The sequence below is a fragment of the Miscanthus floridulus genome, chromosome 7 (assembly GCF_019320115.1).
Source record: "Miscanthus floridulus cultivar M001 chromosome 7, ASM1932011v1, whole genome shotgun sequence".
In the NCBI taxonomy this organism is placed as follows: Eukaryota; Viridiplantae; Streptophyta; class Magnoliopsida; order Poales; family Poaceae; genus Miscanthus; species Miscanthus floridulus.
This window is the reverse complement of record NC_089586.1, coordinates 29,102,275-29,115,881: the sequence shown is the minus strand read 5'-3', so window position 1 is coordinate 29,115,881 and position 13,607 is coordinate 29,102,275. Positions and strand designations below refer to the sequence as shown.

Genomic DNA, 13,607 nt, shown 5'->3' with positions numbered 1-13,607 from the left:
GCAGAGCAGTACCACAAAGGCCGAATGACATTCTGTGCACAACACATCAACTAGAACATACAAATAAATTAAGTTCCTCTCTATTGTAAAAGCACAATGATAGATCATATGTTCCCCCAATTGTATATTAAATGTTATTATTCTGTTAACATGCTGAGCAGAAAAAGCAAATGAAACCTAAAGGTTCAGAAGTAGTGCCTCAAAACAGGGAATAAATTATTGACATTTAGTGGTGTCGGTGCAGAAAGTGACCAACACGTAAATATTTGTAGTTTTGCCATACGTTGTGATCGGATGTGGCCTAGCACTCAATGACACATGGTTTATACTGGTTCAGGCAACGTGCCCTACGTCCAGTTTGAGTCGGTCGGTGACTTTATTCCTGAGCCCATGTACTCAAAGTTTGCTCAAAGTTTGTTGTGGGATTACAAACGGAAGGGAGAAAGATGGGGGGTGCAAGAGGCCCGGCCGGACTCCGGACTGAAGGGCCGAGAGTGACGGGAGCTCCTACGTGTGCTAAGTATTCGAGCGTGTGCTCTGTGTATCTGTGAGATTGATCGTCCGTGAATCCTTCGATCGTCGGAGAGTCGTCGTTATTGGGAGAGAGCGCATCCCCTTTTATAGATGAAGGGGATGACCTTACAAGTGAGAGAGGGAGAGTTCGTATGCTACTAAGTCTTGTTACCCATGCTGTCGGGTACGAGATGATGGTAGGCGCCCACAATACTGTTTATGTCAGACATATGTGGGAGGTTTTTACCGCATTCACCATGTATGGCAAATGACGACGCCCATAACACTGTTGATGCCCAGGGACATGTGGGGGGTCTTACCGTGTTTGCCTGGTATGGGGATTGATGGCACCCATAACACTGTAGGGCAAAATGTCGGCGCCCACGACACTGCTTGGGTTCTGACATGCCTGGAAGGTTGCAGGGCACCCTTCTGACATGTCCTGTTGGCACTGCAGGTGTATAGGACGGTCCTTGGTATTGCGGTTGACTTGAGCGCCCTACCTCACTTGCTTCGTCTGTTTCCGGGGTCCTCACCGAGCGGGCGACCCCGGTCGGTTGGTTCCAATCGGCTCCGACTGTGCCAGTTGGAGAAGAGCTGTAAGTAGAGATTCGGTGCATCCCCGGTCGGAGTCGGAAGCGGCGTTTGGCTAGGCCTTCCGGTCGGAGAGGCGGGTCGGAGTCGGAAGCGAGCGACGTTCCTCCTCGGCCAGGCCTTCCGGTCGAAGAGGCGGGCCAGAGTCGAAAGCGAGCGACGTTCTTCCTCGGCCAGGCCTTCTGGTCGGAGAGGTGGGCCATAGTCGGAAGCGGGTGTCGTTCTTCTTGGCCAGGCCTTCCGGTCGGAGATTGGATCGTCATTCTAGCCTGTCGTTAGGTATTTGGGCCGGCCCCGGATCAGTGTTTTTCTCTCACAACAAATCAGTCAGAACAGTGTTTCGATTTGTTTTTTCAGCAAAACGAACGGGACCATTATGAGAGCACCCTAATTCACTATAACATCGTTTAATCTTTATTTCTGTAACGAATTTTTTTGCCACCACAGAACTTGATAACAAGTTGTATTCTACTAGTAGAATAGCTTGATTGAAGTAGAATGCTAAATGAAAAACCGTCAATTAGAACAATATGCCATAATGATTTGTGCTGAAAGGCAATGCTTCAGAAAATCAAGAAAGGATGATCGCCCATAAGTATGACAGTAATTTGGTTTTATATCGGATGATAACTCTTATAGTAATGTTTTGGTAATAACATAACGCTATATCTGATGACAGTAACGCTATTAGTTTACTTTCGAAAATGCAAGTCAAACACCGCAAATATGAAATTTGCGATTCCATCATCTTTTGGAGTGTGCCCATGAAAAGTCAAGATTCCAGTCCTACCCCTCCCTCCACCCTCTTCCTCCCTCCTCCAATTCCTCCCCCCACGCACCCGGCACCTCCCTCCATTCCAATTTCTTCCACCTCCCTCTCTCAGATCTCCGCCCCTCCTCCAATGACGTGACGGTCATCGCGACTGCGACAACCACCGCATAGGCGCCCTCACCATGGCGACGCCCACGGCGCCACTCGGCGGCGCGTCTCCGTCGGGCCGCGTTCTGGGCCCGGCGCTGGACCGGATCATAAAAAACGCCGCGTGGCGGAAGCACTCGGCGCTCGTGGCCGCGGCAAAGGCGGCACTCGACCTCCTCTCCTCATCGCCGGCATACCCTTCGCCGGACCCTACCTCGCCGCAATCCTCGCCGTTGCTCGGCCTGCCCTCCGCCGCCGCCGACGCGTCCCTCCACGCGCTGCTGCTCGCTCTCGAGTCCGCTTCGCCCAAGGTCGCCGACCCCGCTCTCGATTGCGTCACCAAGCTCCTTCACCACCGCCTCCTCCTCGGCGACCTCGGCTGCGCCGGCGCCGGCGACGATCCCTCTTCCCCCACCTCCAGGCTCCTCAACGCCGTCCTCACCTGTGGCGCGCTCTCTGATGATGCAATGGAGCTTGCCACCCTCCGTGTCATCGTCGCCGCCGCGCGGTGCCCCACCGTCGCCATCCGCGGGGAGGGCCTCGGCCAGGTGCTCAAGACCTGCTACAACATATACCTCAGCAGCAGCAGTGGCGCCAATCAGCTCTGCGCCAAGCTTGCACTGGCGCAGGTGCTGGTGATTGTGTTTGCACGCGTGGAGGTGGATTCGATGGACGTGCGCGTTCGGACGGTGTCGATCACGGACATGTTGGACGTGTCTGACCGCAACCTGAACGATTCCAGCATCGTGCAGGTGGCTCAGGGGTTTATAAACGAGGCTATGGAGGGGAGTGATGCCCCAGAGCCAGGGTCACATTTGGAGCCAACTGAGGTGGATGGAAAGGAGGATGTTGGGATGAGCAAGACCAGAGAGGATGGGCTTGCGCTCTTCAAGAACCTGTGCAAGCTATCAATGAAGTTCTCGACGCCAGATAACCCTGAGGATCAGATGTTGCTGCGGGGCAAGGTGTTGTCTCTTGAGTTGCTGAAAATGGTTATCGACAATGCCGGCCCTTTCTGGAGAACAAATGAAAAGTATGACCCCATACCTGTAGTTGTTTCCAGCTTTGTAGATTTCAATTATTTAAGTAAATTTTATAGAACTACAACTATTTGGCACTTAGTACCATATAACCACAACTTTCTCATAGGTACTCAGTGCCAAACTAGTTGTAGTTCTGTGAGGAAGTTGTATTTTTGTAGTACCAAGTGTCAAAATAGCTGTAGTTCGGTGATACTTATCAAAATTCTTGTAGTTCTGTGGGTGTTTGGTAAAACAATAAGTTAGATTTCTGGAAGTTACTAAAAAAATTATTGTGGAGTGAAATGGACTGTAGGTCCCTAAACTATTCTCGTATTCTCATATGGGTTCATGATCTCTCAAAGTGATCATCTAGGTCCTTCAACTTTTCAAGAGGTTCATTCTAAGTTCACTCTAGGTCCAATCATGGACCTGGATTCACACTTTGAATGAACTGCTTTAAAAGCTGAACGACCTAGATGATCACTTTGAGAGATCATGGACCCATATGAGAATGCGGAAATAGTTTAGGGACCTACAGTGCATTTCACCATTGTGTGAGCCGTGAAGTATAAAATGACTTATGGGAGGATGACATAGAGTGTACAATGTCAAATCTGTGGAGCATTCTTGTTTGCTAGGGTGCTCCATTAAGCATACACCATATTTGCTCTGAAATTATTATTATTATTTTGAACGGGAGCTCTGAAATTATTTTTCACCCTTTTTATGCTATTATGCATAATATTTCTGTAATCTGCCTGCTCAGTTATGTAAACATATATCTCTAATTCTGTTTTTGGAATTCATCCAAAAATATTTATTCTATATCATGAACGAAAGGTTTGAAAATGAAAAGGATTAAGAAAAAGTTATAGCAATAGGTACTTGGGTATAGTTTATTACAAGCACTTTAAAAAGCTCTAGGATCTAGGTGGATGGCTGGTTGGCAGATGATTTACCTATTTCTCAAAAACCCCACATGTCTTTATTCTGAATTTGTGTTCCCATCAATCAGGTCCTGACTCATGAGTTACCTGCTCGAATGGTCTGAATTTGTTTTCATTTGGGTTTTGTTAAGTTTATTGTACGGTCCTTTCACTGACCAAATTAATAAATAAGTCATAGAGTCAGCAGCACATTGAAAAGGAAGAAAATGGGATGGCATTACTGCATGGCTGCTATGTACTATAATATCCACTTAGTCAGAAAAGGGAGTGAAAATGAATGTCGTTCTACATATAACTTAACTTTGCACTACTCAAACGAAGTAGGCTTAATGATGTTTTTTTGGCAGAAAAAGAACTCCACCTTTTTTGTTTGCAAAGTAGAAATGGTAATTCTGAAGCAAATATATTACAAGTGTGCACGTACAGCTATTGACCTTTATGATTCTATATATGAAGTTTTCTTTAGGTTATTTTTGTAATGGAGTGTTGAAATTACTTTGATCTTGACAGAATAAAGCTCGGTAATTTTGAAATATTCTATTGTTGAACAAATCTCTTACAAGTGTGCTCTTACAGCTTTTAGCCTTTGTGAAGTTTCTTTAGGTTATTTTATGAAGGTGTGATCTTGACAGCAAATAAAACTCGTGGACTGAAAGTTCTTTTCTGAATCAGGTACCTTGGAGCAATCAAGCAGTATATTTGTTTGTCCTTATTGAAGAACAGTGCTTTGTCAGCAATGAGTATTTTCCAGCTGTTGTGCTCCATATTTGTAGGCTTACTGTCAAGGTTTAGATCTGGGCTGAAAGAGGAAATTGGAATATTCTTTCCAATGCTTGTCCTAAGGGTTCTTGAGAATGTCCATCAACCTAGCTTTCTACAAAAAATGACAGTTCTAAACTTGTTGGAGAAGATCTGTAAAGAATCTCAGGTTCTTATTGATATCTTTGTGAACTATGATTGCGATGTAGATGCGCCAAATATTTTTGAAAGGTATGTAACTTCTAATTTAGTACTTGATGAAAAGTCGCCTTCTGTTTTGTTATTAAATGAACAAAGCAACAGTTCCTGATTTCTAGTTCTGCATGGCACTTTGGGTTGAGTACGTTGTGAGGATTGATGCATTGAGCTGAGCTCTGCTCTTTAAACCTCATTTTTCATTATCTTTTCATCATTTATTAAGGCATCTCTAATTTCAGTAGATGTTTGCAGGGTTGTCAATGGACTTCTAAAAACTGCTTTAGGTGTTCCTCCAGGATCTACAACAACATTAACTACAGCCCAAGACCAAACATTTCGTATTGAGTCAGTGAAGTGCCTTGCAACCATAATCAAGTCAATGGGTTCATGGATGGACCAACAGCTGAGAATTGGTGATTTTTCACCAAAAATTTCTGAAGCTTCTTTAAGCTCTTTAAGTTCTTTAAGTTCAATAGACATCCCTAATATCCTTATTGGAGAAGATGGTAGTGGAGCTGATTATGAACTGCAATCTGACTCTGGTAGCCCAGATGTATCTGGTGCGCCCTCCCTTGAGCAACGTCGTGCTTTTAAAATAGAACTTCAGGTATATGTTATTTTCATGCTTGGTTTAGAAGTTTCAATTCTCAGTTTGAAAGAGGGTTTCACATTTTTGGACTAATGAAGAATAATTTTCCTTCTCCAGAAAGGAATATCCTTGTTTAACCGAAAACCTTCCAAGGGAATTAATTTTCTCGTTAAAAGCAAGAAGATAGGGCATACGCCAGAAGATGTTGCTTGTTTCTTGAGAAATACTGCTGGTTTAAATGCAACAATGATCGGAGACTATTTGGGTGAAAGAGATGAATTCCCTATCAAAGTTATGCATGCATATGTGGATGCACTGAACTTCGAAGGTATGGACTTCGGTGAAGCTATTAGGTATTATTTGCGAGGCTTCAGGCTGCCTGGCGAAGCACAGAAAATTGATCGGATCATGGAAAAATTTGCTGAACGATACTGCAAATGCAATCCAAACTCCTTTACCAGTGCAGATACTGCATATGTTCTTGCTTATTCTGTAATCATGCTCAACACTGATGCTCACAATACTATGGTCAAGGATAAGGTAAGCAAATGATAATAAACATCTTTGAGTCAAGATTAGTCCATTTATGAGATTTTCAATGTGCAGATGTCTAAATCTGACTTCATTCGCAATAACCGAGGAATAGATGATGGGAAGGACTTGCCAGAAGCTTATCTGGGTACACTATATGACCAAATTGTCAAAAATGAGATCAAAATGAGTGCTGATTCATCAGTTCCACAAAACAAGCAACCTAGTAGTGTGATGAAGCTATTAGGTTTGGACAATATTATCAGCTTTGTTAACTGGAAACAGGCTGATGACAGGGTAGTTGGAGCAAATGACCTGCTCATCAAAAACATACAAGAGAAATTTAAACTAAAGAGTGGAAAGTCAGAGTAAGACTAACACAAACCATTGTTATAAGATAGATTTGTATCCACTGATGCTTTGGAAGTAACTCAAGCTTTTGCTTTATGCAGGTCTGTGTTTTCTATTATCACTGATACAACAATTTTAAGATTCATGATGGAGGTTTGTTGGGCCCCTATGATGGCTGCATTCAGTGTGACACTTGATCAGAGTGACGATAAGGCCGCCACATCACAGTGTTTGCAGGGATTCAGGTCTGCTGTGCATGTTACCTCTGTTATGTGCATGCAGACACAGAGAGATGCCTTTGTGACATCTGTAGCAAAATTCACATATCTGCATTGTGCTGCTGACATGAAACAAAAGAATGTGGATGCTGTGAAGGTGGGAATGCCAAACAGAGATACATTTTTTATTTATCAAAGTTATAGTCAATACATCACAATTAAAGGCCTTATCATGCCAGGCATATTGGATCATTTGATACCATAGAAACCAACATCCATATTTTTATACAAATCCTGCAGTATTTTAGGAATCCCGTTCTATTCAGATGCTTATAATTTTAATGTAGTCCTTTTTCTCTGTAGTGTACTAGTTTCCCTATCGTGCACTATTTATAGCACTTTTTTTTGAACAAATCCTTAGCATATATGTAGCCTTTTTCATTAAAGCATACATATATGACTTGAACCATGCCTGGAATCTCAGTCAATCCAAAGTATTTACTGGATTATATTGCTTTATCCTTTTTTTTCCCCGAATACGCAGGAGAGCTGCGTATCATTTCATTAAAGAAGAAAAATGAACCAAGTACAACAACACCACCACCCCACAATAGTTTAGAAGGTGCGTGCCACTGTCAAAATAACAGACGACCTGACCTAAACAACCGCTGAACCTAGACAACCCTAGAGAGTAAACCTAGCAGCTGCTTTGCACCAGAAGCACATCAGAAATCACTTTATTCTACAACAGCCTTCATACCCCAATTTACATAAGGAAATATAGAGGTGATGCAATTGTTGCGTTGCATCCAAAGCTTCCAAGCAACAAGGATGGTCAAAGAATTAAGGCCTTTCCTAAGTTGCTTTTCGACTTGTTTGAGTGAGCGGCTCCACCATCCTGAGAAGCTGCCAACGTCAGGAGGTGGGCACTCAATCCATGCCCAATTAGCTGAAGGACGATGAATATTGCTTTACCCTACCATTTATCATCGGCACATGAATTAGCATCTAAATGAATCTCACAGTTAGACTATATTGTCCATTTCGAAGTGAGTCTGTTTTCTTTTTCTCACTCTGTTTCCTGTCAGGCTATAATATCCATTGCAATCGAAGATGGTGATTATTTGCAGGAAGCTTGGGAGCATGTACTAACATGCCTTTCACGGTTTGAGCATTTACATCTTCTTGGAGAGGGGGCACCTACTGATGCTTCATTTCTCACAGTACCACTGGTTAACTCAGAAGATAAAACACAGAAGTCTACCTCTATGTCATCAAAGAGAACTAATGCACTTCAGAATCCAGCTGTAATGGCTGCTGTTAGAGGAGGTTCTTATGACAGCACAACAGCAAAAAATAAAGCGTCACCGTTGGTTACTCCTGAACAGATTAATAATTTTATATCAAACATAAACCTGCTAGACCAGATTGGCATTTTCGAGTTAAATCACATATTTGCTCATAGCCCAAGATTAAATAGTGATGCTATTGTTGCTTTTGTGAATGCTCTTTGCAAAGTTTCAATGACAGAGTTGCAGTCTCCTACAGATCCTCGTATCTTCTGCCTAACAAAGATTGTTGAGATTGCGTAAGCTTATAATCTATGACCTATGTCAAGCTATATGAAATTATGAATATATTCGTAGACAATAATTTCCAAATGAACTAATTTGACGTTTCATTGCACAGGCATTACAATATGAACCGCATACGTTTGGTTTGGTCCCGTATTTGGAAAGTTCTGTCAGATTTTTTTGTTTCTGTTGGGTTGTCAGAGAATCTTTCAGTTGCAATATTTGTTATGGACTCTTTGAGGCAGCTAGCTATGAAGTTTCTGGAAAGAGAAGAACTGGCAAATTATAATTTCCAAAATGAATTCCTGCAACCTTTTGCGGTTGTTATGCAGAAGAGCAATGCTTCAGAAGTACGTGAACTTATAGTTCGATGTGTCTCCCAAATGGTTCTGAGTCGTGTCAACAATATAAAATCTGGATGGAAAAGTGTTTTTACGGTACGTAATGTTCTATCTCTAGTTTTAGTTTATCATGACATCTTGGCATAAAGTTCATGGGATCTACAATTAGCTGTTCTCAGGAGCTAAGTTAGGCCTTGTTTGGATGTCCATATATACACTCCAATTCATGTGTGTTGGGGTGGGTTTGTGTGAAATTTAAAACTAAATTCCACACCAACCCACCCCAACGCATATGGATTGAGGTGGATACATGGGCATCCAAACAAGCCCTTAGATTGTCTTTTTAAAATTGATGATTCAATATTAACATCATCTTATCTACTTACAGGTTTTTACTGCAGCTGCTGCTGATGATCGGAAAAATATTGTTCTGTTGGCATTTGAAACCATGGAAAAGATTGTTCGGGACTATTTCCCTTACATAACTGAAACTGAAACCACAACGTTTACTGATTGTGTTAAATGCCTTATCACATTCACAAGTAGTAAATTTAGCAGCGATGCCAGTCTTAATGCCATTGCATTTCTTCGGTTTTGTGCCGTCAAACTCGCTGAGGAAGGATTTATTAGTCATGAGAAGGATACTGACCAGCAACCAAGTAACTTAGATTCATCAGATGGGAACAGCACGGTGCATAAGGATGATCATGTTTACTTCTGGGTTCCTTTGCTTGCTGGTATAACTTTTTTTCACAAAATTACACGGATCTTACTGGAAAATTTAGAAATGCTTCATGTTGTAACATATTTTATTTGAATCTCTCTTTTCCAGGTCTAGCTAGATTGACAACTGACTCAAGACCAACTATCAGAAAAGGTTCTGTGGAAGTGCTCTTTGACATCTTGGAAGATCATGGGCACCTCTTTTCTCAGTCCTTCTGGGCTAATATCTTTGATTCGGTTATTTATCCCCTATTTAGTAGTGAAAGCTTTGCACCAAATGGCCAGATCTCAAGTATAAATGGTACTGAGGATGATTCTTGGAATTTTGAAACTAAAATGGTGGCTCTAAAATGTTTAGCAGATTTGTATGTTACGTTTTTTGAAGTGATGCGTCCAGAACTTTCTAGAGTTACGTCTGTTATTACGAATTTCATCAGAAGCCCTTATAAACAATCAGCTAGCACGAGTATATCAGTTTTTCAGCGTTTAACAGAAGGACTCGCGAGCAAGCTCTCCAATGATGAGTGGGGGACGATCTTGTTGTGTTTCAAAGAATCAGCAGCACATACATTTGTCGTGTTTGACAAAATAGTTAGGATGATGAAAGACATTGAAATTCCAGATAGAAATGAATCTTACTCTGAAGCTGAGCAATATTCAGATCATGACATATACAATGATGATGAAGAGGAAGCTAATATGGAAACAGCATCTTATGCTATTGTCAGAATGAAGAATCATATGGCTTTGCAACTCTTAATTGTTGAGGTACTTAAACTAAAATATAGAAATCATGTGGCTTCTTGTTAGTTCAATTAGTTTTTAGTAATCCCCTATACTGTAAGCACTGCTACATTGATTTTGAGACCATGAAAGAACAGATGCCATAAATTCCTTTGCATATCCAATTAAAATAGGAACCAATTTTAAAGAAAAAGAATCCTACATGCATTTTTAATGTGCCAACAGTTATCAATCAAAACCTTTTCCTGGCTTCCTTGCAGGGCATCATTAAATTGTATGAGGTGCACAGAAGCTTTCTTTGTGCTGAGCATATAGGCATAATGTTGGAGATGCTATCTGCCATTGCATCACATGCAAGTGAAGTGAACTCTGAATCTAACTTGCACATTAAACTACATAAAGCATGTTCCATTTTGGAGGTATCTGAGCCAGCGGTCATCCATTTCGAGAGTGAGTCCTACCAGAGCTACCTCAAACTTCTCCAAGCTCTTCTTCATGATAACCCATCTTTGTCAGAAAATATGAATGTGGAGTCACAAATTATGCTCGTCTGCGAGAAAATATTGCGAATGTATCTGACCTGTGCAGGGCATGAACCATCTAATGATGTTTCTGGTAGAGATCCAGCTTTACATCGGCTGCCTTTGGTTACTGCTAAAAAGGAGGAACTGGATGCTAGAACTTCATTGGTCCTTCATGTGATGCGGTTATTGAGCAGTTTAGAGAAGAATTGCTTTAGGAGAAACTTGCCCCTCTTTTTCCCCTTATTAGCTAATCTTATTGGCTGCGAGCATAGCTCTGGAGAAGTTCAAGTTGCACTGTATGATATATTCCAATCATCAATAGGCCCCATAATATCAGCATAGCGTATATTATTTCTTCACCAGTTGTACAATTTTGTTGGTCCATTTTGGTAACGTAGCTCATTTGATTGTGGTTACATCAGAATATGGTATAAGAAAAGGGTACAGCTTTACAGTACTGTAAATGATTCATGGTTGAGGCATTTCTGGTGTTGAAGGTGAATTCTCTTTCTTATTCCCCACAGCTTTAACATATTAATCTTTCAGTAAAAGCAGGGGATTAATTTATTTGTGCCATATGTTTTGCAGCTAGATGTAACATCGACCCGGATGCCTAAAGAAGGCTTTTGAGGCTGCACATTTGCCATTCTTTTCTAACATTCATTTTAATCCGCTGGGTAATCATGGACATGTCAAAGCAGCTGAACATTGGAATAAGACTCTAATTTCTGCTGTGCACCAACAACTCTGAAATTCTGCAAGGGGCGTTTGCTTACCATAGAAATTTGAGGTGCATACAGTTTTGGTGTAATTTTTTTCATCTTGGCTCTGTATAGTGTCCTCTCCTGAACATAGACGAGGCTTCTGCCATATGTTACTGTTCATCCTAATCTGTCAAATCTATTGGAATTACCATTTAACAGTATCTACACTGTAGTTAGTATATATACTTTCATTCTAACAGCAATGGTATCCCAAAGTTGCATATTAAGGGAAGGCGAGCAATATAGTTCAATACCTTTTCTCATGCCTATTGCCATCAGGATATTACGACTTGTACTCTAATCAGAATGCCTCCCCCCCCCCCCCCCCCCCCCCCCCCCCCCCCCCCCCGAAGAATCTTGAATTATCTTAGCTCTTTCTGTTAGTTATTAGGACTTGAATTTATGGCGCTTCCAGGTTCCTACTACCATATTGAGTTGCATGTACTAACGAAGGCAGATAGATTGTCACTTCAAAAATGTTGAGGTGTGTAAGTATCACACAAGAAGCCCTCCGCCCTCGACCTCAAATTTGTTTGTACTATGCAGGGGCCAGGCCAACTGCTCTGAAAAACTAAAGCTTGAATGCTTCTTAGTCACCATTCATGACTCAAGTTCACCTAATCCCTTGTTGTAAACCACCGCCCAGAAAAGCAACACCACATCCCTTCTCATCAGCTAGAAAATGACATTTCACCTTTTAGTAGCCATAGACAAGTTCTTGTTTTATTATTCAAGAAGAAAGAACTAGCCTCCTCCTAACATAGATTTGGTCATTCTTGACTGCGCACAACAAACAAAAAGACAACTAGCAAAACTGCTATGCTATGTATGTACAAACTACTAGAGCCAGTACACTTGGGGCTTGTTTGGAACCAACCGAGGAATTTCACGAGAACTGGGAAATTCTTGGGGTCCCAAACCGGGCCAAGAAGAGCAGATATCTAGCAGCAATCTGACTTGTGATCACCAGCAGCAGGTAGGTAGGATCTCTTGATAAACTCCAAGCAGTCTGCAATGGCCTCTGCCTGGAGGGAGTTCTCCCTCTCTGCTGGTCCAGGACGGTGACACCTGTCGCCGTGGCTGAGCACCACCTTATTATGCGCCCTCGACCTCCTCCTGCTCCTGGGGCAAGCAGTTGAGCTCCTCCAGGCACCGGACGAGGAGGCCGGCGAGGCCGAACAGCCGCACACGGAGCCGGGGAAGCGAGCCGAGCCGGACATGGCGCACCCGGTGGCCTCGGCGACTCGCCTGGCGATTCATCGTCGGCCGTCGCCTCCTGAGAGGAGAGGAGAGTATCAGCACTGCAGCTTCGCTTGCCTGAAACCTGAATGGAGCAGGTGCACAGGGAGCATGCTGTGTGAGTGTGACCTCTTATATAGCAGTGTGTTTGTGTGTGTGTACTACCACTATCCTGGTTAACCACGGCATGTCACATAGCTAGCCAATGATGTAATGCAAGTGTACAAAGGCTGTGGGCTAGGGCAGCCAGCCACAGTGTTTAATACGTTATCATCTGACGAGACTGCTTGTCATGGCGCCCTAAAAAACCACACACAAAAAAAAAAAAAATCCAATTGTCATTTTCATGATGTGTGGAAATGTAGAATGGATCTTTCTTGTCTGCACCTGCTCTCGGACTGCTCTGGCCTAGTTGATGTCCTTAGCGGTGTACTGAACTAGTAGCTACTTCCATATAGTATGAGCTACATTGGAACATTCAGTTTATAGATGAGGTTGCCGATCAAACTTTGATTCGAACCAGTGTGCCCTCCACGGTTTCGCACATAGTTAATTCGACAAAATGCAGAATACACTAGTAATATTAGGATCTCAACAGCAAAACACCTGTAAGTCTTACAGGATCCAGGCGTACTTCGTTATATGCAAGCGACACCTGAATTTCTGGACATCTGCACTCGTCTCATCTCTCCTCTTATGCGCCAAGGTCCTTCTGGAACCTGAGGTTGAAATGGCAATGATCTGGAGAAGCTGTTGTTTGTGGTGGCCATGAGAGTTTTGTGTTTATGTTGATTGATGTGTCTACCAAAAAATTTGCAAGTTGTAGTCCTGACAAAAGTACCTGGGGCCAACAATGTGCCATGCATCCACTTGCATGTCAGTTTTCATTCACGTTTTGTCCGTAGCTTTATTGCAAATTATTTGGAGAAACAAGTGCTTTACTAGTTTTTATTTTGAGAAAAATTACTAATCACGAAAAATATATATAAAAAGACAAATACACACCGGCTTAGTCCAGAGGTATTCATTAAAAAACAAGCAGAAAGGACCAGCCAAA

At 42.4% G+C, this 13,607-nt stretch overlaps 1 protein-coding gene across 3 annotated transcripts; it reads left to right on the top strand.

The window, feature by feature from the left end:
* The first annotated feature begins 1,924 nt into the window (after nucleotides 1-1,924).
* Nucleotides 1,925-11,474, top strand: LOC136466774 (brefeldin A-inhibited guanine nucleotide-exchange protein 1-like). 3 transcript variants are annotated; one of them, XM_066465274.1, is made up of 13 exons: nucleotides 1,925-3,059; nucleotides 4,668-4,985; nucleotides 5,205-5,559; nucleotides 5,659-6,081; nucleotides 6,148-6,440; nucleotides 6,525-6,798; nucleotides 7,730-8,229; nucleotides 8,331-8,652; nucleotides 8,945-9,293; nucleotides 9,389-10,047; nucleotides 10,284-10,473; nucleotides 10,970-11,044; nucleotides 11,136-11,474. In XM_066465274.1, exons 1-12 carry the CDS (start codon nucleotides 2,062-2,064, stop codon nucleotides 11,008-11,010), a joined length of 4,722 nt encoding a protein of 1,573 aa, XP_066321371.1. In that variant the 5' UTR covers nucleotides 1,925-2,061; the 3' UTR covers nucleotides 11,011-11,044; nucleotides 11,136-11,474. The 3 variants fall into 3 exon arrangements, 1 of the variants encoding a protein (XP_066321371.1); XR_010761456.1 differs by having other exon boundaries at nucleotides 10,284-11,044; XR_010761457.1 differs by lacking the exon at nucleotides 1,925-3,059 and having other exon boundaries at nucleotides 4,834-4,985; nucleotides 5,195-5,559; nucleotides 10,284-11,044.
* The last annotated feature ends 2,133 nt before the right edge of the window (nucleotides 11,475-13,607 follow it).